General features: G+C 41.8%; 1 protein-coding gene across 1 annotated transcript in view; it reads left to right on the forward strand.

The window, feature by feature from the left end:
- Positions 1-26,953, forward strand: part of gpr153 (G protein-coupled receptor 153) — a 36,553-nt gene extending 9,600 nt beyond the window's left edge. The window contains exons 2-6 of the mRNA XM_084553248.1: positions 5,906-6,535; positions 10,633-11,062; positions 18,763-18,952; positions 21,841-22,025; positions 23,963-26,953. Coding sequence (XP_084409374.1) covers positions 6,162-6,535; positions 10,633-11,062; positions 18,763-18,952; positions 21,841-22,025; positions 23,963-24,808 — 2,025 coding nt within the window. The 5' untranslated portion in view covers positions 5,906-6,161 and the 3' untranslated portion in view covers positions 24,809-26,953. The remainder of the gene's footprint in view (positions 1-5,905; positions 6,536-10,632; positions 11,063-18,762; positions 18,953-21,840; positions 22,026-23,962) is intronic.
- The last annotated feature ends 205 nt before the right edge of the window (positions 26,954-27,158 follow it).

Here is a 27,158-nt window from a genome sequence, read left to right on the forward strand (position 1 = left end):
TCCTGTAAGTGTTTTCCGTCTGTCTTTATGTTGCGTTGACAGATACATTGCGGCTTTTAATGACTTTTGTCGTGCTGAGAAAGAAAAAATCTTTGTAGCTTTGTAGTCTGCACTGCAAACACACATCATGAACAATAGGGTAGAAAGCACCATTTAGCTACATGCAAACTTAAAAAGCCAGTTTGTTGCTCTCTAATATTTTATTAAAAGCTTAATGAAGATATAAATTTGATGAAGTCTTGTACTTGTTGCTGATATTTCTAAGATAACCACAACCCTATAAACCATTATTCTTTCAAACAGGTTTGTTTATTTAACTTTTTATTACCAGACCTATTTCATCAGAAGTTTATTGGACAAGTTTGTTTCATTATAATGCAAATTAAAACATCATTGGTGCACAATATCAGAAAGGAGGGAGTAGTTTCCTTTGTCGCATATTTGCCGAATTAGAATAGACGCTAAGTTGATTAAGTTGATAATGGTCGTGTGGTTAAGTCAATAATTGTGGTGTGGTTATTTGGGACAAAGTGTTTATCTCTGTGTGGTGTGCAGTTTAATCACCGTAAGTGAAGAAACGGTCGTTGTGTGATGGCAATTTTCATCAGCTCAAAATTTCAATAATTCACCTGTTGCGCACTTGTGAAGTGGTCCTTAATGTTTGCCACAGTTCATGTTGGCAAAGTGTGAAATGAGTTATTATTAAAATGCGTGACATATTTCTGTCGTCTTATCTTCCTCGTATCAGTGCCACAGTGAATCTGTGCCACTCATTTAACATGCAGTATCTTGATGTCAGAGAGAGCAAGGCTCTCTGTGTGTGTGTGTGTGTGTGTTTCTGCGTGTGTATGTGTGTGTGTAATTGTCAGTGTTGATTTCCCCTGTGTAGAGGACAGATTTGGCTCGGAGGCCCAGGGGATTGTGGGTGATCGAGCTGTTAGCTCCACTGTGGTTAGGAAGCCCGTCAGTCAAGTGTTTAAATAAAACCAGTGCTACAACTACTACCCCTGCTATTCCTGTTATACCACTAATAATCCAACGACAACCTCTAAACCTCTACTTCTCCTAGTACTACTTTAACTACTATTATAGCAAATATTACTTCTTCAAAGCAACTAATTTCTAGCATCATGTATAGTTTTCTGTTTGTAGTGTTCCAAAAATACATAGGAGGTTGGTTAACCCGATTTCCACCCAGACTTTGCATTTTACATGTATCCACATTTAAAAACAAGAAATGATTAAACAACAGAGCACATGTGCATATTCTTCCCAGGGCTAGTAATGAATTGCAGAGTTGCTGCTGAGTGTTCGCTTAATAAACCTGCTTAACCAGGGTGGGAGAAACTAAAATAAGATAGAAGTACACAGCATGTAATTGTCAAAGATATTGGGTCGCCAAGTTCAAGAGAATTATCACCCACTTTCTCTGTCACTTCTCATATAGTACTTCTGACCACTTTTTTGTGCAAAAAAAATAAAAATTGGCACTGTTAAGCAGAAGATAAAAATCCTTAGTGTATGTCCACCAAAAAGAGTAGTTGTTGCTAATAGTACCAGCTAATAGATGGATGGATGCGTGGATAGATACTCTATTTATATCTTTGGAAATTCAGAGGATTTACAATCAGAGATATGAAAGACGGATAAAGATAAATCAGAATTACATGGTCTGGAAACCAGCCTAAATGTTCCGCTCGTACAAAATATTTGTGACGTGGAACATTGGACTGGAGTCGCTCCGTCGCTCGATCATGCCCTGGCAAAGATCTGCTGGGCCACTCTTATGAGAACTGAGTCTGGCAACACCAGTCTAGGAGTCTAGGTGCCATTCTGCACCATTCTGCAGTTTATAATGTCCAATGTCAGTTTTTCAATGCTGATACTGGAATAAGGTGATACTGGAATAAGTAAGTATTCATTTAGCAGGATAGCGGATTCATGAGCAGCCTGCAGCCTGCACGCAATCAGGGAACATTGGTGAACATTTAAAATGTGGAATTAATGCCATAAAATTCAGTTTTCTGGAGTGTATTGGAGTTTTGATTGTGTGTTAATTTCCTCATCTTTGAGTATGCACAGTGAAAATTATTTTGAAGGTAGTAGAGCATGAACACAATGGTTAGTTGCCTTTTAATTGATTTGCCGTCCTTTTTTGACCTTGTTGTGTGCTTTTGGCAAGACCATCTATAATTGTTTTTTAGAAAATAAAGAACTGGTAAGGAAGTAGAGACTGTAACTCATCCTCATGCTCTTCATCAATGTTGGCATTATTGAAATCTTTCACCACATATACCTAACAGACCTTTACTGCCAGTGTGTAACCTGGCAGTAAAGGTTAATTTGCTCAATGCTGCACAAATGCTAAATGGATGAAAATGAGAAAAATGCACATGCAAATGCAACCTTGTGTTACATCGTCACAGTATCTTCAGCTGTTCCCAAAGGTTAGAAAGCTACACTTGCTGATAAACATCCCGGAATAACCCTGTTAGACTTTACCACAATTTCTTGCATTTAATTGAAAGCTGCCGTTGTCTCTCTTGAGCCTCGTGAGTCACCCGAGCAGAAGAGCTTGGAGTTCATTTTCTGCTGCCCTCTTCCTACACTGGTTAATTACAAGCGCAGCTGGATAGAAAGAAAAAGGAATTGTTTTGGAATATTGGTACCTACGTTGTAACACAATCTTCATTATGGAGCGCATTGTTAGTTGACTAGTCATCGTCTTCATTTCTCAGGGGCCGCAGTCTCCCGGAATACCAGGTGTTTCATTTTTCTGTTCGTGGTGACTCAAACACGCGGGAAGAAAGTGTCTACAAAAGACAGAAAGCAAATGTTTGCGTTAAACTGTAGAACATTTAGGATCTGAGGAAGCAGGGCATTCAGTTTGTACTTCACAGATGTGTCCAAAACTGTTAGAACCAAATGAATTAAACAGAACAGAAAGGATGTATCTCATTGCTTAAATTTATCTTGGTGCATAGTTCCTAGTTCCTGTCATTAATCATCTCCAGTCAAAGAAGCTGAGGGATGCAGATGACTTAAAGAGCTGGGATGGGATGCATGCTTATCGAGCAGATATTCCTGCAGCTTCCAAATAAATGATTCATTAACCACGTCCACTAGAGATACGAGATTTCTTTTCAGCTAAATAACTGCCCCCCAGTTTCATTTATATACAACTTAACTGCTGGCTGGAGTAGTTCTTATTCCACTTGGTGCCCGTCCATCCGTGGAAAGAAACTCCCTTCTCTAAATGAATGAGACAATCTGCAACTCACAAGTCAGATCTGTTCAAATCTGCTTAAAGATTTTGGTGATTTTTGCCCTAAAATATGGTCTTCTTGCAGACATGGGCGAGATTTGATGGAACTTCATTCGGTGCTCACAGCCAGAACCGGCGACATGCTAATTCACGTCATGGATAGGGTGAACCGAGAATAATTATTATGTTTTGTTGCCCCTTATGATTCTACTAAAACTGAACTCTGACTGACTTTTGCGCCGACTTTGACCTTTTCATGTCATTAATAGCATCATCTCTAAGTGTACCAAGTATCTCAGTGAGTGAGCATGCACGGTGGCAGATTCCTGGAGTTTCCTGGAGAGCTGACACACACACATTTAAAGGGACGGGTCAAGGCGACACAATGTCTACGAGGAAGATCTAGAGGAAGTTTAAGTGAATCAATAGGGAAAAGTCAGTTGCTGCAATAGCGGAGGTAGCCACCATGAGGGATTTAGAGATTTAGAGATGCAGTATGTTTTATCAAATCATACCACAGGCTGTGAGGGAGGCTGTGATTTACTCCCAAAAAACGGAACTACTGAAACAAACTGAAATACTTTAGGGCTGCAAAAGAGTTTGCTAGTTGAGTTCTCACTGCCTTCAAATGTAAATCTCTCAGTTGTTCTGCTGCGTCATTGGCAGATGGCACAAGCTGACTCGTGTATACTCTTTGTGAGTCTGTTGCCTTTCAGGTATCTGTTGCTTCTAGAAACAAAACTGATTGAGTGTATTTTCCTTGTGGAGTCAGTCGGAAGCCTGCAGTGGATTGTATTTCACTCAGCTGTGGTTTCTGTGGCTCAGTCCACCCCGACCGCGTAGGGATTCCTGGATCAAATGCATCTTTTTATATTCCAACCTGATTTTCTGAGAGTATGAACAGTGTGTTTTCCATGATTGTATCCTGAGTGAAATCTTAGTTAAAGATCTTTTTTTTGGCATTTTAGAGTAATGACGGAAACAAAGTGCACGAACAAAGAGCAAGGGAGCGACATGCAGCAAAGGTGCAGCCGGCCGGCCGGGAGTCAAGCGGCCGAGTCAGCTGGTAAAGGGCATTTTTTAGCCACGTGCTGTGCACTCTAACCACTTGGGCCATCGGGCCATCGCCTGAAATGTTGTTGCGTTATCCTTTTTCCAGTTTTGCTCTGCCAGGATTCACCCTGTGATATTACAACCGAGGCACTTGTAAACAAAAGTCACATGGACACAATGTGTTGCTTGTGTTGTTAGATCGGAGCTATTTTAGGTGGCAGACATAATAACAGTTTGAATGTAACTTGAGATAAATATGATGGATACTCACTGGCTGTTTACCTTCTGTTTTGCCTCGTGCCGTGGTAGTTAGGAGAACGGAGGAATATGCACTAAATAATTGTCAGTACAGATTGTGGTTTGTCCTTGATTCATTTTGTTATTCTTCACTTTCCAACACACTGTTTGAATTGTTTTTAGCGCTAGGTGTGTTGATGTAGTCTCGTACTTTCTGTCATACCACCAGGGTTACATTTGCACTTTAGGTGTTTCCTTATCAGTTAATTGCATTCACGCGATTGCGCTGCTTCTTGATCAGATATTCCTGCAGAATACTTTATGAAACGTCTACAGGACCATCTCCTGTTTCATATGGTAACCCAGGTCCTGAGGTGTGCCTACTGTTAGACACTCCCTTATAATTTCTTGCGTTAGCCGGACCGACGTAGCCGGCTAACAGATTTAGGATGCCGTTGTAGGCGAGAGGGAAAGAGGACGATTAGATCAGTGCAAGAGAGAGAGCCGGGCTGACGATGACGTGGTTCTTGTCATTTCCAGTGTCCCCTCTCAGGGCTCTTGCCTACAGCACATCAGTGTTTGGACAAGCCAAAAGTAACAGGAAATAGATGTGACAACACGCTCCAGCTGTGCCAAGCATTTTTCACTGCACAGTGGGGGAACCGGAGTTATCCTCTCCTGATAATTATCTTGCTGGAGCTCTGTTATGCTGAGAAATGACCCGATTAAAAAAAAAAATAAAAGATAAAAAATAAAATAAATGGATCAAACAGTTTGTTTGTTTGATAGCTGGTTGTGCCGACACTTCGCGAGAGCTGGATCGACACCTCTCTGACAGCATCAACAAAAAAAGATCATTTTAAATAGCATTGTCGTTTGATAACTTGACTAATTGTGAGTATTGTTGAATTAATTGTTGATTATTTTTTTCCTTTCTTGTCTTACTTTTTCTTATAGGAATTAGATTTATATGATTTACTGCTGTCGTATGTGTGCGTGTGGCCATCATGTCTGCATTCAGAGTTTATACCTTCCTGAATAACTGCGACCTTTACACATGCTTGCGTGCTCTTCTGCTGTAGCTTTATGCTATTCTGTGATTTGACCTGCAGCGTTTTTTTTTTTTAAATAATCCCTGCTGACTGAATATTGTTCCCTGCAACGTATGACTTTCAGTATTAACAGTAACAGTTAAGCCGTTATGTAATTAACATAACCCTGTTAATTCCTTGATGAGGGATTAAGTGTGGCGAGGGATTATTTTGAACTGGACTGACTAATATAATTTTCTTTATGTCGTCATCATCTTACCGCTGTGCCTCTTTTCTTTCTCCTCCTCTCCGTCTTCAGGCCTGTAAAGGGAACTGGCCTCGCTGCTGCCGTCCTCCCGCTCTCGCATCCCGCTGTGTTGCATCACATCCATGAGTTCCGATCTCCACTGTGCCCGACCCATGGAGAGTGCACGCCCACCCAGATAGGATGCCTGCCTCGCTTGACGCCCTGCACCCCCTCCTGCCCATCACCACTTCCTCCTTCTCCTCGAGTGTTCCTGCTCTTGCCAACAGTTCCCTGCGGCCCCCCAGGCTCCGTCCTGCCCCACTACAACATGGTGGATGAGGTAACCACCATGAACGATGATGTCATCAACGCCAACACGCTGGCTTGGCTGGTCTGCTCGGGCGTGTCCATCCTGGCCAACACTTGGAGCATCCTTAGCGTCAGCGCCAAACAGAAAAAGTGGAAGCCGCTGGAGTTCCTCATCTGCACCCTGGCGGGAACGCACATCCTCAACATGGCCATCCCCATCACAATGTACTGTGTCATAACGCTGAGGCGCCAGCACTCCAACTACGAGTGGAATGAGGGTCTCTGCAAGGTGTTTGTCTCCACCTTCTATACTCTCACACTGGTCACCTGCTTCTCTGTCACCTCGCTGTCCTATCACCGCATGTGGATGGTACGCTGGCCTGTAAACTACAGGTAAGACATCTTAGACTTAGTTTGACTTTAATTGTCCACAAGGGAAATTGCTTGGTCACAGTTCCTTAGTTTCACATAAAAAAAACACTCTTGGGAACCACAAGTAAAAATAAAATAAAACTAGATGATCGCAAGTGATCATAAAGGGGTCCATGCCGTGGTGAAGTCGTCCCCGAGTGGGACGCAGAAGCGTAAGTCACCAGTAGCGCCCCCTATAGACCGTTGTAGCGCCCCCTACAACCCGAATGTCACGAAACTTGGCATGATTGTAGGCAAGCATATTATAATGTTGGTTGCTAGGTTTCATAAGGATTGGGTGAATACTTCAAAAGTTATAGGCCTTAAAGTCATATGAAATGTTTCTGTGTCACCTGTAGCGCCCCCTGTAGATGTAACTTGATGGGCGTCTGCACAATATGTTACAGAATGTGTATGCCAAATTTCATGAAGTTAGCTATTGCAGTTTTTAAGATATTGCAATGTTGCCTTTGTAGCGCCCCCTAGAGACCAAGGGTCACAAAAGTAGGGGTGCTTGTACAGAATCATATTACTATCAATGATCTGAAGTTTGATTAAGTTTGGGTATATACTTCACAAAATATTAGCTTTTGAGTTATACTGTTGCACGCCGTAAAAATTAAGTAGCCATTAACTTTGTAATCAATAACCCTGCTAAAGTGCTTTTGAGAACTTTTCATTATCTTTGTCCATAAATGATACATGCCAAGTTTGGTGAGAATTGGATGAACAGGCTAGGAGGAGTTGATTTTGCTTTGAGGTGCAATTTTTTCAAAATGGCGGAAATGGGCATGGCCTAGTCCACTAGAACCAGGGCTATCTAGGGAATCAGAGGGAGAAAGAATTTTGTTTCTAGGGCACACGGTTCTCGAGATATGAGGCAAAACGTACATTGGCTTATTATAGCGCCACCTAGCTGCAGGCATGTGTATTGACACCTTGGCAAAGTGACATGCAAGGACTTCTACCAAGTTACCAGGTTTGATGCCTTTCGGCCTTGCAGTTTGTCCTGGGCAGACGCTTTAGCTACGCAGAGGCAGAAAAAGAGAAATCATTATTATAATAATAAGAAGAAGAATAAAAATCGCAAGAAAATCAATAGGGATCCTGCAACTTCGTTTGCATGGACCCCTAATGAATAACATGGAGTTATCTGTTGCAGAAAGGTGAGTTGTTGGATGTTGATGGATCTGAAGTTGTGGTCAAGGCTCCTAATTTAGGTATTTCCGCTTTCAAAGGAGATCATTTCATCCTAATTACAAACGTAGAGTGAAATGTCTTTCAGGTTTGTCACGTTTTAGATAACGTAACCTCTAGTTCCAGTGGCTCTCACTCGTCTGCTTCTAGATTTCTGCTTTCATCCCACAACAACGGGATTTTGTTTGTGGTGCTCAGACCGTTACTGTTGGAAGTACTTTCTACCGAAGAAGTGGTTGCCATGATAACAGCAGTGTGTCCTGTGGACTGTAATTAACACCGACCAACCAGTTTTTCCTAGAAATATAGACTCTCGCTGCTTTTCTGAGCAGATTCTTCTTATAGGACGAGGACATGTTCAGATTTGTGTCACCTGTCAGCCTGTTTACCTCGGTTTCTGAGTGGGATGCTCCCTCTCTCTCTCTCTGCTGCCAACACATCTGCTGGTTGCAGCTATTTGGGGTAACACTATGTTGAAACCGTCTAGTCTGAGCATCTGCCCGCTCCAGCCTCTTCCCTCATTTGGTTCCTCTTAACATGGACTGTAATATTGTAAGTAACACTGAATAATAAAGATAAAGTTCACCTCACATTAACTGCACTAACACCATTTTGGTCTTGTTAGACTCTCAAGGCATCTGCTGTTCACACGTAATCAGATGTTCTGAGCAACATTGTCACTTCCTGCTATATCTGTAAACGCCACTGCTGCTTCAATGTGACACGTGCAGATGATTATTAAGAAGCAGCTATTGTTTTGTTGTTTCAAAAAGTAATGATAATTGCACAGCGGAGCGTATTGATGACATCTAATGAGTAACGTGAAGGTTTGTCATTTGTGCATCTCACACTGACACCACCTCTTGGCTTTTGGTGGAAGTCTGCTGTTATTCATGGCTATGCAGATCTCTGTTTTCTGGCCATCAGGCACAGAACCATCATTTTCAGCTGAATGCACTTCTGGAGCTAATAACGTGGCAAATACAGCCAGAGTGAAACGCATAAAATCAGCATTCATATCTGCAGAATGCATACAAGCTACTCTGTGGGATGCGGATCTGTTGCAGAGATCGGAGTCGTGGCTCATGTGGCGAAGATCAGTATTCTGTTGCTTGGCTCTTCTTCCCCTGCTGAAAAACAAATTGTGATTGTGCTTCCTGTGGCATGGGGTCTGCAGATGCACAGCGTACAGTCAACGCGGGCCAATTTAGCAGATAAGCACACTTTCAAATATATATTAATATCTCTATTGGCTGATGCCCGCGAAACGATAACAGGCTTTACGCGCATGCTTTTATCTTGTGAGCTCGTGCGTCCCCTCATCCAGCTGACATTCTGCTCTCTCAAAATCCTGTCTGGAAACATTCAGTTCCTCCTCGGCAGCTCGCCTTCTTGTTTTCAGGTCATTTTAAACAATGATATGGTGGAGTGATGTCGCGCGTAATTGCTGTTCATCTTTCATTTAAATCGCTCCACGTTTGCCCTGCTGAGCTAGCATGGCTGCCTCCTCGCCTTTGACATTAACATGCACTGAAGGCCTGAATTATGAATTCCAGCCTTGTACTTCGGCAGCTGTTCTCATCATCCTGTGCTCACTATCTCTTAGGAGGGTTTTTTCCCTCTCAATGCTCCAACTCTGGTAATAGATTCATGCAGCTTGGTGACGTAACCTCCCCACGTACCTCAGGCACATTCAGGAAAGGCTAGCGTTATTACTCACTGTGACAACAAGACTTACTTGTCTGTGCACAAAGGCATAGTGCAAAGACAGAGGCTACTGCTCCCCCTTCTGTAACGTTCTGACTGTGTCAGTGCATTGCAGCTAATGCTTTACTAGTTACAAACAAATTTAATTAAATTTTTAACAAATTTTGTATGTGAAGGCATAAACTCTGTGTAGCCTGTGCTCCTTGCATATATTGTCGTGATAGGAAGAGGAAGACAGGCGACACGCGCTCCAGTTCTTTTGGGGTGGGAGGTGGATTGGGTTTCCAGCTAAAGCTGCTTTAGGACAGCTGACACTTTACAGTGAATTAGCAGTAGAAGCAGTAGAAGTGTATTAATTTCAACCTATGATTGCCTTGTTGTAATTAAAACGTGTACAGAAGTAATTTAGAGATGCTGGACTGAAGAAACCATAAAACATGTTCTAGAAGTTAAAAAAACAAATTGCTCTTTATTTATAATCCGTCACTGACGCAACCATTTCTCATTCAAATCTCATGTTAGGTTTGCGGAATGAGAACGTTAGTCGCCGCTCTGTATTTTTAGACGTACAAGAGTTGTCGCTGCAAACCTTAAAAAGGCGCCACACCGCCGAGGTTGAGGACGCGAAAGGAAAATTGCTCGACTGTAACAATTACACGGAGGTGAGAGGAAATAGAAATACCTTCGCACTGAAATGGACCTAGATGACAAATAGACCGAGTGACGTGAAAAGCAATCTCTTGCCATCAGCAAAAAATCTATTTCCCTCCACATTCATCTCCAGTTCGTCTAAGTGATGGCTCTGTGGGATAGGGGCTTTTTTTGTGACCCAGGTTCAGATCTTCCACTTTGTAGTGTTGTTTAGATATTGTACTATTGTAGTTGTAGGATATTGCTGTCACGTTTCCTCACTATCAGTCTCATAAAATAAATCCACTCAGTCAGGCCTTCTTATTTATGCTGCATTTCATCTTCTCCTAACTCTGGAGAAGTTTATCTTGGTTGAGAGAGTCAGTTCTCAAGTTCTAGCAGACATGGTATTGTGATTTTGCAGATAAAAGAAGTCATGGTCCATGAGTTTCGGATTCTACAGAACCCACAGCTCGGCAGAACATACATTTCGCTCAATGGCCTGACAGCAACTCAACTGACTTCATGCTAAAATCTGATTCCAGGTTGAGTAACACCAAGAAGCAGGCGGTGCACACGGTGATGGGCATCTGGATGGTCTCCTTCATCCTGTCCACACTCCCAGCGGTGGGCTGGCACGACACCAACGACCGCTTCTACACCTCCGACTGCCGGTTCATTGTGACGGAGATCGGCCTGGGCTTCGGCGTGTGCTTTCTGCTGCTGATCGGCGGCAGCGTGGCCATGGGGGTCATCTGCATCGGCATCGCCCTCTTCCAGACCTTCTCGATTCAGGCGGGCCACAACGCCAACAAGAACAAGTTCAACGTCCCCACCATCGTGGTGGAAGACGCTCAGGGGAAGCGCCGGTCGTCCATCGACGGATCAGAGCCTCTCAAGACGTCGCTGCAGATCACCTACCTGATCAGTGGTATTGTCTTCATCTACGACTTCTTGACTGGCTTCCCCATACTGGTGAGTCCACTGCTTAAACCTGAGTGTAGATACTGATGAGCCAGGTCTAAAAACCAAGGTCCTGACTTATAAGTAAGAAAAAATAAAATGTCCAGAAGAGGACATGAGAGCTCAGGCATATTAACAAGTCACAGTTTAGTGGGTTAGTTGTGCCTGAGAGTGTTGGGTTTCAGCCATGTTTTGTAAAATCTGAGCCTCTCATGTCTTACGTGACTTCACAGAGCTAAACATCTAAAAGATTAATGCTTAGTGAGGTTTCAAAAACCCAGTAGACTTAACAACACACTGCAAGTTTAGACTCTTATGCTAATTTGAGCAACAAAAACAGTTCCACAGTTGACAAGTAAATGTGATAGCTGCCAGCAATGCATCTTATTACTTGCCCTGTAAGATGCAATAAATAATAAAGAACTATATCGCTGTCATTACTTATACATTGTTATTATAAATTCAAATGGGAAAAAGTATTGCTGCAAGGAAAATATACTTAACAATAAATCATTCTGTTCTGTTGATGCACTGACAAAATAATTATGGCCTCACCTAACCCTTTGGTGTGCGGGTTTGATCCCTAAGCCGCCAAATAAATGCAAATTGTGAATTAAGGTTTGCACACATGTACAGTACGCGTAAATATTATAAGAACAAGGAAGTTCCGGCCTGTGTCTATTCCCCTCGCTGTCTATTTGCTGTATTTAGTGTGTCACAAATCTTTACACAGCCACACACACTAACACACACAGTGAAGTCAGGCCGATGACAACCATTTTGTGACTTCTTTGAAGATGAGCAAGGTCGGTTATGTCACTGGCCCGTGCAGAAATGTAAAATTCCAACGAACAGACTGGTATGGGGGTGGATTTTATCGTCTGCAGCTCCTGCGACCGTAGCATGGTGTTTTATTATTTACATGAACTTAAAAGTTTCTTGCATCTGCTCATCTGTGGCTGCAAGTAGGTCAGGTTAAATGTGGATGGGTTAAGTGTGTCTCGTGCACGCACACGGTCATTTATACTTTGCATCATTGTTCGAGGGGTCGAGTGCTGATTGGATTCTGGTTAAAAGGAAGGAATTATATCGGTAGCAATGATCATAATAAAAAAGAAGGATGTGTCGTCCAATCTGCTAAATGTAAAACATTGTAAATCGTCTTTCATCTGATGTCTTTTGGGGAAGTCTAGACTTTCAAAGCAGAGTGTAACTTCCTTGTACCACCTTTGGGGAAACTGATCCTTCAGGCGCTTTATCAGTGAGCGAAGGAGTGAGCTCTGTTTCACTGTGTTGCCATTTGGTTTGCAAATTCCACCCTCAGGTTCTCATTTATTTTTTAACACGTTAATTCACTGCTGTTCTGTGCACACTTGAAAGCCTGCAGAAAGCTCCAGGATTTTTGTTTATGAGGCAGCCGAAGCTGCCAGCCGCTTTTTCCATTGGGTAAATGTGTTTGGACAGTTAGTCCAAAGGACCCTGTGCTGGTGTTGGGGCCAGCTGATTACAATGGAGCTGGATGTTTTGTTAAATGAGGTTTGTTTTGTGTATGGTGTCACGCTCTTACTCTTAAGTGGAAGAACATTATTTTAATCGAAGTGTCTCACTGTTTGAATTTAATGCATCGCTGCAGTTAAGTTATTATTTGCGCAAGCCATCTGCTGGAATTTTTACATTAAACAAACCTTTTTAATTAAGTATTGTACACCGGAGGCAAACCCAAGGAAAAAACGTCTGCACAAAGCAGCGCTATCTGCACAAGCCTTTAATGATGAATCCAAATCACAGAGCAAGAAAACATATTTTTTTTAGTGTGTAACCACTGGAGAAATATGCTTTATTATTATTAGTTTACTGATTTTTGGAAGATTTGTGACTCGTGAGGATGAAATTAGCAGTATGTGATATTTTAAGTGGTTTCTGCTCCCGGAGGCGAGCCATGCATTTTCCACCTAGGCCTTCAGTGCACTTCAACCTTATTCAAAACATCTCTTAATACGATACGGCTGTTGTGACGCCACTGCTATGGAAACCATCAACAACATAGGATACGCAGTAAAACAGGATGTTGCATTGTACCTCATATAGCAAGATTATTATTTATATGTGATTACTAAAGCAAGAAACTCACTTAAAACAATTCAAAAAGCCTCCTATCACTCCCTGCAGCCATGCACCAGCGCCACCTTAGTCAAATCCAGCAGTAACATCAAAGTCGACCCAATAAAATGGCAAAAATATGTAAATATAATTAATTTTATTCATCAGAACTTAAGAAACAATTTAGAGTTCTCCTCGGAGCCTGTCAACCATGGGTAGCGCTTATTGTCGCTGCCCTGAAAGTTTTCCCGGCTAGGTCTGGCTAGCTAGCTCCAGGGTTGGATGGCCTTTCCTCACAATATCCCACTTTTCCTTCAAACTCTGCCGTGAAAACAACTTTCTAAGAAGATCTGCAACCAAATCGATAGCCTCTCCTCCTTCCGCCATCGTGTGTTCAAAATAGCTCAAAAACGTTAACGGGAGCTGCTCGCAAGAGATGAACGTGAACCGCTAGCTTAAACAGAGCAACGCACTGACCCTCCAATCAGAGGACGCGAAAACACCGATGCTACCGTAGGCCATACAAACTTGAAATGTGATTGATTAAAGGAACATTACAATGTATATCAAGCTTCAGCCGGCAGATTTCTTTGACTCCGGCAACACATGAGAGACAGACATAAAATGTTTTAAAGTGTTCTTATATTAGCTTATATAAGTCATGCAGCTGGCTACAAGGCTGTACGTAACGTTTCCAGCCTCTGCCCACCATGAGCTGAACAATAACAAACTGTCTCTGTCTCACTCAAAGAGTTTCTCATTTAACAAGCTGATGATTTAACTTCTTTTGGATGCTTTTGTGTCTTCCTTCGTCTGCTCTGCTTTAAAAATTATCATGTCATGTTATATGGAATGCCGTTTGCTCACATAACAACTTGGATATTTAGTGTTTGGATGATATTAACACACATTTTGACCGGTAAAGTTTAGACAGGCGCAATGTTTGCGCAGGTTTACACCACAAACGTCCATGTGCTAAAGTGCTTTTTCTAGCTGTTGCCAAAGAGGGACCATTATTCAAGGCACTTAACACTTGTGAGGAGCGTTGCATGAGTGATGTGGAAAAACTGTGTAAGGCAGCACGTGCATAAATTGCTGTTGACTATGTATACACACTCATCATATGAAAGTATGACATGTATGGAAGTAAGTCAAGGGACAGTAAAATATTTAAGAAGCTGAAGAAAGCAAGTTTGGTCATTTAGGGATTGTTTGAGTCCAGCGTCGCTCTACAAAACAAAACATTAGTTATTGAGCTGAGAGTACTTCAGAAAAAAAATCCTGCCTGTCGTAATTTACTTAATCAATGACATTTTTATGAGTCCACCAAATAAGGGATGGTAGAAACCATGAAGAAAAATCCAAAATTATTTTCCTCTGGAGAAATGTTTTAGCCTACTGCTAAGTAGACATCACATCGTCATCAGTTTGAAGTAGAGTTCCCTGTTGGGGATCAGGCATCAGTGACTACTGATACTTTTATCATCCATTCATTCATTATCTATTACTGTTTATCCTCTTGAGGGCCCGCAGGGGGCTGGAGCCTATCCCAGCTGTCATTGGGCCAAAGGCGGGGTACATCCTGTGCAGGTCGCCAGTCTATCACGGGGCAGGGCTGACACAGAGAGACTCTTCACACTTTCATCCACACCTACGGCCAATTTAGAATCACCAATTAACCTGAATGTCTTTGGATTATGGGAGGAAGCGGGGGCACCTGGAGAAACCCTACACAGGCACAGGGAGAACTCCAAACTCCACTACACTACCCGCAGCCTCTGCTTATCCTTGCTGGTCACTTATTTCTATTCACTGATGGGACAAACATGCAAATGTGCGTAGTGACACCTAGCAGTAGGACTGGTTACAAGCAGACACACATTTGCAAATGATTAATGTTGACATCGAGGTTGTTGATGGTACATAAATTGGGATAATTGTGATTGCTGGCATAAAGGTGAGCCACAGCTCAGCCTAATATTTCAGGTGGTGAGGAACCACAAGAGGCAACAATCTCAGACCCTATTAGTCAGGATTACACCAACCCATTATGTCAAAGTGTTACCTCTTAAAGGTGAACTGTTTTTTACAACCTGGCATAAAATATGTTTGTTTACTCACCCATATAACTTTTGTGTAATTTGTAGTCGTTCGGGAGATATTTAGATCTGCATATATCCATATAGTGGGAGTGACTGGGGCACCGAAACGCAGCCTCTAAATAACGCACCCTGTAGGTCAATTTACAGACCCCGGATGATGATAACAGGTAACTCCGGACTCAACAGGGAATAGCACTAGCTTCCCATAACAAAATATTGGTGAAATGAATGAGTTTCGCGGCAGATAATGCGTTATTTAGACGATGCGTTTCGGTGCCCCAGTCACTTCCACTATATGGATATACGCGGATCTAAATATCTCCCAAACTACTACAAATTACACAAAAGTTATATGGGTGAGTAAACAACCAGAAATAAGGTCCAGGTTGTAAAAAACAGTAATTCCCCTTTAAGGTGTACAAAATCTGCCACAGCTGTTTATTTGTGCCAGTGGCGTTGCATTGCATGTCAAACCCCCTGTTTCCTGTCTGCGTCTTCTCTCTCAACTGTCCATTAAATGCAAAATATCCCAAAACAAATGTTTTAAATTAAAGCTACGTGACAGAATACTGTCCTCCCTACATCAACAAACATGTAAGGTCAGTGTTGAGACGATGGGATGTTGTTAGCATATTACAGTTTGTGCCAAAAGTGAATCTGAATAAAACTGTGGAGACTTAATGAACTCCATTATTAAAACTCCTCGCTGGACAGAGAAATTACTCACCGCTGATGAGCTCACGAGTCTTCAGGCACAAACACCTGCTGTTTGTCGTTCAGAAAGGTCATTGGCAAATTCTATTTTATGAATGAGTCAATTTCAGAATAAGGTGAAATATGAATCCGAATAGCCACTGCTTCTTCATAAAGCTTCTGACGCGTTTGATGGTCGTCAACAAGGTGTAAGTTGTTGAAAGACTTTTACACTGTTTCTTTGTGTTCAGAACAGAGAGGGTAGTTTAATTCTGTTGAAAGATATGTTCTGACAGAAAGGTCTGCTAGCCGTTTTATGGCCTAATGTAATGAGCTATTTAAATGCATGGAATGCTGGAACACATACAAATGAACTTGATGTTTATATGTTTGTTTTGAGAACTGCATGGCGTTGCATGTAGTATCACCAACATTACACACACTGCCGCTTAAAAAAAAGGTTTCTGCACCCTTTAGAATATTTAAAGTATTTCTGTTTCGTTTGTTTGACTGGGTTCTCTTTGTCTGCTGTCAGGAAAATCTGATGATGTTTGAATTATGTTCACACAGAAATGTTGAAAATTCGAAAGGGCACAAAAACCTTTGTGTAGCAGTGTATGGTTAAAAAAAGAACATGATTAAATTAACCCAAATACTGTATACTAGATATAAATAATCGACCTTTGATAATTCCTTAATCATTACCCTGTCAAATAGACCGTAAAGTTTGAAACATCTCCATCAGGGCTTAGAAAAATAAAATAAAAATTAGCATTGTAGTGTTTTTTTTTTTTTTTTCCGGAAACGTGTTTTGTAATACGATGAAAAGTGATTTTTTATTTTTTTTTTTATTTCTATGCAGGGCCTGCACTCAGATAAGTTTGCTCTCTGGTGGGTGGTTGAAAGTGAGCTACAATCATCAGGTCTCCGCTGTCTTCGGGTCTCCAGCCATGCAGCTTAGATTTGGTCGACTTAGCGGGCAAACCATGTCAATACCAGATTGAGACTTAGCAACCTCATCAAGGCTCATTGTAACGCTGACATAAGATAGGGGTAATGAGTCTGAGTTCATCAATGTGATTGGTGTCTGGGCCCGGAACGTTAGAGATGAGGATGAGAGCTGTCTTTGAATGGCGGCACAAGTGAGGGCTGAAATAACCACAATTAGTCCCTTAAATGATATAATTCATATTCATACAAAAATGCAGTTTGCTGCTTGTCTTTGTTTAATGTCGGTATAAATATATTACTTCGTGATACTTTTTAATTTACTTTAATACTTTGACTACATGCCAAATTACAAAAGTAAAAGCCTGCGCCGGTGCGAGCCATTTATACTGGTGAGTTCGTCAGTCTGGCTCGCTCTGTAACAACGCCACCCAAACACTAGTCGGCGCTGTGTCTTTTGACGCAGATGGACGCAGAAGTCTAAACCACCTGTGAGAGCGATGACGGTGACGAATCATTAATGCTGTATTTGTCCTGGCTCTACTGGCTGCTTGTAAAGGTGGCTAATACCAGAGCTCCTGCTGGTACGCAGCAGCACATTTGCTAATATCCAGGTCTGGATTTGAGGGATAATGCTCGGCAGGCACTCTACTAACTTGTGTGAGTGTCTGCTGAGAGCACTTAAGCTTGAATATCATAAATAGATTTTCTCACCTGAAATAAATTTTTGGCTCCTGCTCACGTGTCTGTGGAAGAGTTTAATTGTTTTGGTCCCCGTTTTAAATTCTTGTGACTTAAATGAGTAATTTTAATAGCCTAAAATCGAATCGAATCAGCATTATTTGCCGTGTGCACCGATCAGACATAACATTATGACCACCTTCCTAATATTGTGTAGGTCTCCCTTGTGCCTCCAAAACAGTTGTGACTCATCAGAGAATGGACATGGGCCTTCTGCTTCTGAGGGTGTGGTGTCTGGCAACAGAATGTTGTTAGTGGGGGGTCTTTGGGTCCTATGGGTTAAGGGGAGGGGCCTCTGTGGTTCATCCCACAGATACTTGATCAGTTTGAGATGTAGTGAATTTAGAGGCCAGGTCAACACCTTGTGCTGCACTTCATGTTTTTTCAGTTGTTCCTAAATGGTTTGTGTGTGTGTGTGTGTGTGTGTGTGTGTGTGTGTGTGTGTGTGTGTGTGTGTGTGTGTGTGTGTGTGTGTGTGTGTGTGTGTCTGTGTGTCTGTGTGTCTGTGTCAAGCTGCATCCTGCTGGGGATGGCTGCTGCCATCAAGGAGTGTCATTGCTGTGGGGTGGGGGTGTCTGGTCTAGGTGGGTGGTACATGTCTAAGTAACATCCACACGAATGAATGCCAGGTCCAAAAGTTTCACAATTGTCACAAGATGGTCAATGTTGTTTACTTCTCCTGTCAGTGGTCATAATGTTATGCCTGATCGGTGTATATATGTCCACACATATGAGGATTTTCTTCATCCAAGTGAGCACACTTGGATGTTGGTTAAATGCAATTTGATACCATAAATACAGTATCAGGAGTAGCAGTTCCACCAAGTTTAGGTCTTATCATTGTGGTAAATTTACTTGTTAATGTTGAGCCCAGGAACATGTGATACCCGTCTAATGACCTAAGTGCTGTATCTGCTCTCACTCACTTTGCTTACTTAACCCAGTAAATAGTACTATCTGGTGAGCTTATAAAAGAAGCCTAATGTCATCTCTGGCTTGTTGACAAGGCAACTTTCAAAGAAAATAATCTGCATGGCAATGCTGCTATAAACATGTGCGTCCCGTCTCAGAGCATATTTCATTGTAATCATTCTTATTGTGCTTCCTAACCCTCTCCTCGCTGCGCAGGTGGTGAGCTTTGCCAGTCTAAAGTTCGACCGCTCCTACAACTGGATGGTGTTATGTGTGCTGTGGTGCTCCATCGCCCAGTCCATCCTGTTACCCATGTTCCTCTGGGCCTGCGACCGCTATCGGGCCGACATCCGCATGGTGTGGGAGAAGTGCGTCGCCATCATGTCCAATGACGACGTGGATGAGGGTAAGCTACTGTCGGGCGTCTCCCTCCCGTCCTGCCTCCTCTTTCCCTCCTCTTCACCCGATGATGTGTGAATATGGATGTTGATTCCTATTTCCTAAGACAGCTCTGAGTGCATTAGTAAGGGAAGAGGTCGAGGGCTCTGTGAGGACATGCCAAAACTCAACAGGTCAAGATGGTTGCAAAAATTATTTAGAATTTGGATTTATCCAAAAAAACAAAAAACAAAGCTGAAACAAAAGCAACTGGAATTGTTTGGTTTCTTGGCGACAGTGGTGTAAACTAATTTTATTTTGCGGGCCACGCAAAGCCCAATTTGATCTCAAGCGGGCCGGACCACTAACATAATAGCATAATAACCTAAAATAACAACAACTTACTTTTATTTTAGTGCAAAGAATATGCTAGCATTTAATGAACTGTCCTTTTACAAAACTTTTTATCAACAATTTCTTAAGAAAAAAAGGTGCAATTGTGGCGCATTGCTGCCATCTGCTGTTTAGTTCTGGATCTTGTGGCGTCGTGTTATTCCACAACTTAAACAGTGCGGCCCCTGGTGGACAAATAAGGAATAGCAGTTACGTTTTTTTTGAAAAATTGCAGTTAATATCTTCTGGGCCAGACTGGACCCTCTGGTGGGCCAGTTTTGGCCCACAGGCCTTATGTTTGACACCCCTGGTCTACAGCAACCGCAGCAAGTCCAGTTGCCCTCGTTTCAGCTCTATTCTTTGGATGTAGCCTGCCTTGACCTGGATGACTGAGAACCCTCACAGATGTCGATGCCTGATAATTAGTTTACGAAGTCCCTTGTGACAATTAAAGATTTTGGAATCATTTCTGTCTTTGGTCATAGGAACCGCGGTAACAGATGTGATTTATCATCCCGGAGAATTTTATCTTTTAGACGAGGGAATAGCTGTACTGGTGAAATAGAGCGAAGCAGTTCTGCAGGAAGGGAACCGAGGTCAGTGTCAAACAAACAGTGCCTCTATTTTATGGCCTAATGGTTGAGTTACAGTATGTCTGTCCACCACTGGTCCTTGAGGTACAGGACAGCCAGATCTCTGCAATTTGTCAGGACTGAATTTATTTGTATTCGTGGATTAGTAGCTGAGGCACATTGTAGTTTATCATAATTTTAGGATTACATTAGAATATATTTTCCAGCGTTTGTGATACAACAATGAAAAAAATAACTTCATACAATCATAAAAAAATACTATTTAATAATAATGAGTAATAATCAGAAAATATTACGATTTGAATATAATAAATAAAAAAAGACTGCTTCTTGTGAGTGGACATTATTGCGGTATTCTGTTGCAGCTGGAGGTCTGAAGTCAGTGGTCAAATGTTATCATGTGACCTATCATGTGACCTTTGTTGTCAGGAGAAACTGAAGGGACAAGTGTCTGTGTAACTTTATCTTCCTATACTAAAATAGATCTTCTGTGTTTCTATACAGGCTGTGTACTCTATCAAATGCTTTGCTTTACCATGCTATGAGACTGATGCCATAAAAGAAACGTTGCTGGACAAAGGACACATTTCCCTTGCAGCACTTTTGTCTTTTTTTTCACTCTAATGCATTTAAACTGGGCAATCTTCGTCTAGAATGCTCTGGCATGGAGAGGACGATAAAATAAATGGTTCCCCGTTTATCTGGTACAAACCAGAACTGGAACAGTTGCCTTAGAGCTGGAAAGCACTTTCTATGTCGCGATGATGGTCATATTTCCTTCAGGTCACAAAAGGATACACAAAAGCGTATGTTTTTTTTAAAACAAAATAAATGCAAAATGAATGCTTTTTCTGTATTAATTTTGTTTGTTTTAGTTTATTCTTATTTGTGTTACATCAACTCCCACCTACTGCTCAGATTGTAGTGGCTAAAAGGCTTCCCTGAGCAGCGCTTGTCTGACTGATAGATAAAAGAGAAGGGAAGACTTCTAGGTGCATTTTAAAGGGGGGGCTGAAAGAAAGGGAAACGTTGCACTAAGGAAATCACAGACACAAAATCTGGTCCCAAAATTAGGTCACATGATAATCACAGATAGGCTCGTGGAGTGGGTCCCTGATCTCTACGGTTACTGCAAACTGTTGACAGCGTGAACTATCTGTCTTTCCTACTATTGGCACTGTTTAAACTCAACCCGATCTGAACCCCTTCTCTCCTGTTTCTAACCCTCCACACCTTTTGATCCTCTCCCCCCTTTTACCTGATAACTGCTCGTGGTCCAGCAGGAGACCACAAGACGCCACAAGGCAGTCTCCATTCTGTGTGATAATTAACACTGCCAGTTCTCTGCTTTTTTTTTTTCTCCAGAGGGCTTGCCATGTATAACCCATCTCAGTTGTATGTATAAGGATTGTTTCCTGTGTTTTTTATTTATTTTTTTCCCCCCGAAGCTACTGACTTGCATGCCAGGCTGCCTGTGCAACTAGCCACTTTCATCTTTCATCCTTTTGGCCAACATTTTCCTCAAGCATTTTACACCCATCTCCAATTGATCTGTAATGAACATAAATGCAGTAATTGGGGAAATATACTTGGTAGATGGGTATTTGTACACATTTTTTTGTGTATGAGATTGTTGTGCAGAATGTAAGCCCTGTATATTCCTAATTCCAATCTGGCTTTTTTTGGTAAATCCCTTTGCTAATTTATTAGTAATGCATTTAAATCAGTTACATTTTTGTAGCATTTATATATATATATATATTTTTTTAATCTGAACCTCATATTCCTGAGCAGACCCGTAGGAAAAGTAAACAAACCAGAGAACAATTGAACTTGTCTCTCTTATCTATTCGTCTGTCTGTCTGTCTGTCTTGTGTAATGAGTCCGTTGCTCTCTAATCCTGACGCCCGTGCTTTTCTGCGCTTTGCAGAAAACAGCCAAGATGGAGGAATTCGTGCCGACTTAATATATGACAGACCATATGACTATAGCTCGGCGCCTGAAATCGTGACGATAGACCGTAATGCCAAGTATGAGTTCTCAACCTTAGAAAGGGGGGTTCTGCAAGGGTATCCATTGAGGGAACAACAGGAAGATAAAATGCAGTATTTGCAGGTATATGTTTATTGATTTTCCTTCATTTCTTTTACCTGATCAGTTGAACTATTTTTACTTTATTGCTAATGTGCATGGTGAAATGCCTCACGGGGCCTATACAAGATCTTGCTTGAATTTTCTGGAATCATTGGATATTTTGTGATTTTTACTAATTTTTTTTTGACTAATGTTTGGTAAATATGACCATCAGCAGTCCCATCGACACAGCAGATGTGTTTTTAATCATCAATTAGTGTGTCCTAGCCATGGACCGAGAAACATTTGACTACATTTTATTTTTAAAGAGGGTAAGAGAGTTAGTAACTGACTTACCTTCTACATTTCAGGAATCCCTCAAGGCTTCAGGAAAGCACTATAAACATCTACTCACGTTCTACCCAAAAGCATTGTGTCCATTGGATCCAGCATCCATCCCAGTCAAATGCAGTACAGTGAAATGCTCATTTTCAGCCCGCATTAACAACAAAGCTTCTAACATGCAGCCTTCCTGGGCAACTCACTAAAACATCATGTTCCTGTTTTGATTCAAACACTAACTTAACCCCAAATTCTGCCCCGGTGTGAGATACTGGGTCAATACTGCTAAACATGATTGATTGAAGTATTCAAGAATTACTGGACTTGGCCTGGAAGACTGTGGTGAGGCTACGTAGCAGTAGAATCAGCCGATGCAATCCACACAGTATTAACTCTTGACGTAGCATCTTAACACTGTGTCATCTTTGTATTGAACAATTCGACGGGGGCTTCGGGTTTCTCAGAAGAGCCTGTCACATTTACCTTTTTACCGAAACAAAAATCATCTTAAATTGGCACAGTGGCCCAGACAGATGTCCGGCATCTTAACGGACATTTCTCTATTCGGTTTGGCTTCTTAAGAACTCCCGAAACAGAGATGTATACAGTAGCTGTCACTTCATGACCACTAATCATTACTCCATCCATCGTTCTTCTGTGTTAGATCCTCCTTCACATTAGCTTCATTTTAGTGTTAGTTGAGCTCTAGATGTGTTACCTCTTGCTTTACATGTGTGACTGTGAAAAGAAACTAGTTTAATTCAGCTGCAAGATGACTGATACAATCACGTTATTTAACTCTTAAAGGGTCAAACCCCAAAATAGAACAACAAAACCCTTGTATCACATCCATTTGAGAACTGCTGCGGCACCTCTCAACTGGTCTGATTGCAGAATAAAGCCTCTTTGGGCTTTATTGGCCTGCGTGCTTTGTCCTCTCTGTTCGTCCTGCAAAGTCTGTCCCCCCCCTCCTCGCATCTGAAGCCATTCTAACGCTTGTGCTGCCCCCTGCTGCTCAGCTCTCCCCACCTAACCTCGACATCCAGTGCTACTGTATCGTCTGCTGTTTTAATTTCTCTGCATTTACTAAAAGCCACCACAGGGCGGCAGGCTGGTATCAGTCTTGAAGCTCTTGACGCCACCTTGACAAACCCTCTCTCTCTTGCATAGTTGTCAGAACAGAATGGAATGTGAGTATAACACGTAGAGAATATCAACCTTTGCAGTTTCCATCTCTAGATAACGGAGGTGAATGGAGTTGTGTTGTATGTTAAAATCCCCTGAGGGACTTAATGCAAACACTTCCACTTAAACATCTTGGACAAACAGTTCATGTGTGCTACATGTAGGATTTTACACAAAATAGTTATGAATTAATTCCTTTTATTGTCTTTTTCTGCTGCAAGTCATTCTTCCAAAACTGTTGCAGTGGCACGGACAGCCACATAACAATATTATCCTACATGTACTACTTTATAGTTCATTTAGGTGAATGAAAACCTGTAATGTTAAACAGCATGTAACTTTTTTTAGTGTGCAGTGCCTCAGTGCTTAATGATTCTGTGTTGCTCTTTAATTCTTAATGACGTCATGTCAGAGCTGCAACCTAAAGGCTTTGCTCTGTGTCTTCCGTCCAGGTGCCCCCTACAAGAAGATACTCCCACGACGAAACAGACATGTGGACCAGCGACCGGATCCCCTCCTACCTGCAGCGATGGGGCTCCACAGAGGACATGATAGTGAGTGCCCACTACAGCTCCACCTTGCCGCGCCACGAGAGGCGCAGGAGCAGCCTGGTCTCCTACCACGAGGAGAGCCACCATCACCACCATCCTCACCGCAAGCGGCGACGCTCTGAGGACAGCATGCACTCCCTCAAGCACCTGCCGCGCGTGGTTTGCGGCGGGGAGCGCTACGAGGACGAGCTGCGGTGTTTCAGCCGGGACGAAGTGATCAACTTCATAGACGAGACGCCCCTGCCGAGCCCCAGGAAGAGCCCTCGGCGCACATCCACCATCTCACTTATCCCCAATGTGTATGAACAGCACACAGTCATCCTTCCTCACTTCCCCCTCACAGACTTTGAGCGTGAGCCTCAGGCACTCAGGCGGCTCTCAGAACACAAAAGGAGCAGTAGTAGGGGTAACTCACCTGAGGGCTCCCCCAAACCAGACAGACCTGCCGGAAAGAAGAGCCCCGGAGCTTGCGGCTCCGGTAAAGGCTGCCGAGAGCGTCCTCGGGATGAGAAGCGGCAGGGTGACGTGGGCTCACCTGGACGCAGCCAGCAGACTCACAGGCACTCCGGCTATAGGCATATGACAGGCGGTGCTGCCGGAGGTGGTGCTGGAGCCGACTGGGGACACCAGAAGCACCTGAGCAAGGCTGAGAGCAAAGGAAGCACAAACAGTTTTGTAAGCACACCTTCAGCATCCTCCTCGGGATACATCACCTTTCACTCTGATTCTGTCGGCTCCACCACCTAAAGTCGTTAATATTAACATTATTCCTGAAGATATTATCATAATGGAAAAACCACAGTGGTTTCAGAGAAGCGACATGCTGGAATATATCAGCCTTTTTACTTGTGCCACCCCTCGGTTTTACTCTGCACCACCAACACGCTTCTGTTTTACTAAATGGCCTTAGGAGTTTTGGGATGAGCATTCGTGAACGGGCCTACTTCTGATTTAGTACATGGGCTGGTGAAAAGGTTGAGTGGTCCTGTCGTTCAGCTTTCACATCACAAACTATCCTCCGAGGACATTTCTTTTCTTTTTTTTTTCCCAGCACTGACGCAAAGAAACTTTTTAAATAGCGTGCACATTCCTAAACCTTGTTTCTGTTGTTTGATATTGTTTCTTATTTGAGGCTCAAAGATTTAGAGCAAGCAGTTACTTTTTTTATTTCCTTTTCTTTTCACTTAAAAACTTGAATTGTGTTTTATTTGGCCTGTAATGACTGTGTTTTCTGTTTTGTTTTTTTTGTTGTATGGACACAAACTTTCCTTGTATGTACCTTGAGCTTGACTTTGACACAGTTTTCATATTTAGTTTGTTTTGATCATGATGTACAACTTTTCTATTATTATCGTTCACAACACAAGAAAAGCTTTTTTTTTTAATCATTATTTTTTTAAGCACCCTCTGTTGGAGTAATTTGAGAGTGGTAATCCCAAACTTTGAAATAGTTTTACAGCTACTATGTGAGATATCGATCTATAACGTGAAGACCCTTAAATCCTTAATGAAAATGTGAAGTCATTTAAAAAAAGAAAAGAAATAAAAAAAGAAGAAATCAACATGTCATGTATATATGAAGGATATAGGATTTATGGTTTTGGTGTTTTCTGTTTAATGAGACATTTGCTTATAGAATATTTTCCTCCCAATTCTTCTTATTCACTTGGTTTTTTTTTTTTTTTACTTTTGGAGACTGTTGAACACAACAGTGTGTCGCATACACACACACATCATCATCAGACCAAATGGTGCTTTATCCTCGTTACCTGAGCACGTCCGCTTGACCTCTCCACTTATTTGTTTCCTGTTGGAAAGCATCGACAGCGATGCATTTAAGGTAGCCATCTAAGAGGGAACCCCTAACATAAGCCACGTGGTCTGGAGGTTTAATCGCAGCCTTCAGGATGTGATCTATATGTAGCATAACTTACAGGCTTGTGTTCTGTCTTAAATCCACAACTACACAAATTAGGAACATTATACTACTAGTACTACTACTATTACTACAGATCTGCTTCAGAAATACAACTATTTCATATGTTATATCTTATAATATGCACAATATGGACCTAATCTCTGAGTATTTGTTTTTCATTGTTTTTCAAATTAAACGTGAACATTCCCAAAACTTCACCAAAGGTTTACGTTTATTTATTTTGTTTGTATCCACTTCTTAAACCAGTAAGTGATCATTTTGAGACATTCTCACTTTGTCCTCTCACTCAGAACAGAGTGATCTTCAGAGTGCAGCTGACTACATACGAAGCCCGCAGTTAAATTACTAGAGAACATCTTTTTTTTTTTTTTTTTATCAGCAGACTAAAAACTCTTCAACTGACAGATAAGTAGCAAGCAAGCATGGACGGTAACTTCTAACGTGAATGTATTTGCATTAATTCATTTCAGAGACATAAGAGGACGATATGAGATCTTATCCCCTTTTGACAAACTTATTAGTTGTGAAGCTACTATTTTACTATTACCATACCAAGTAATACATTTGCACGTGTTTGACTCATTTAAATGTTCTTGTGTACTAATCACTCATTGCAGCCTATTCAGTTGGACAAGGTAGCTACCGTGTGTCTGTTTGGAAGCCCATATCACATCCCCCCCCTGTCTAACTTTGCTATGTCATAGATTTTTTTTGTTTTGTTTTTTTGGCATTCAGTTGTGTTGACAATATCTAATTTTGTAACATATTCAAAGATTTATGAGTCAAATATGAATGATGTTAAATGTTTTGATTTTCTTGTTCCGTTGATGACTTTGTTAAAACGATTTGACCGATTAAATTCACAAGATGACGCTTCAGAGTGTGTGTGTTTTAGAGTTTTGCAGCGGACGCACTTTGTTAAATTTGTTCTATATATGTTGTGGTGCTGTGTGTGTGTGTGTGTCTATTACTTCTTTCAGTGTGAAATAATGGACATAAGGCGGAAACGTCCTTAACATTTTCCATCCTTCCTTAATTTGTCACCAAGGCTACATAAGTCTGAAGTCCAACAGATGTCCAGATGAAGACTAAGATGGTGTGACTGATCAAGTCTGCATCTTGTTCTTCTTTGAGCAAAATATGAATATAATATAAATT

The sequence above is a fragment of the Chelon labrosus genome (genome assembly GCF_963514085.1).
Source record: "Chelon labrosus genome assembly, chromosome: 10".
Taxonomy (NCBI): domain Eukaryota; kingdom Metazoa; phylum Chordata; class Actinopteri; order Mugiliformes; family Mugilidae; genus Chelon; species Chelon labrosus.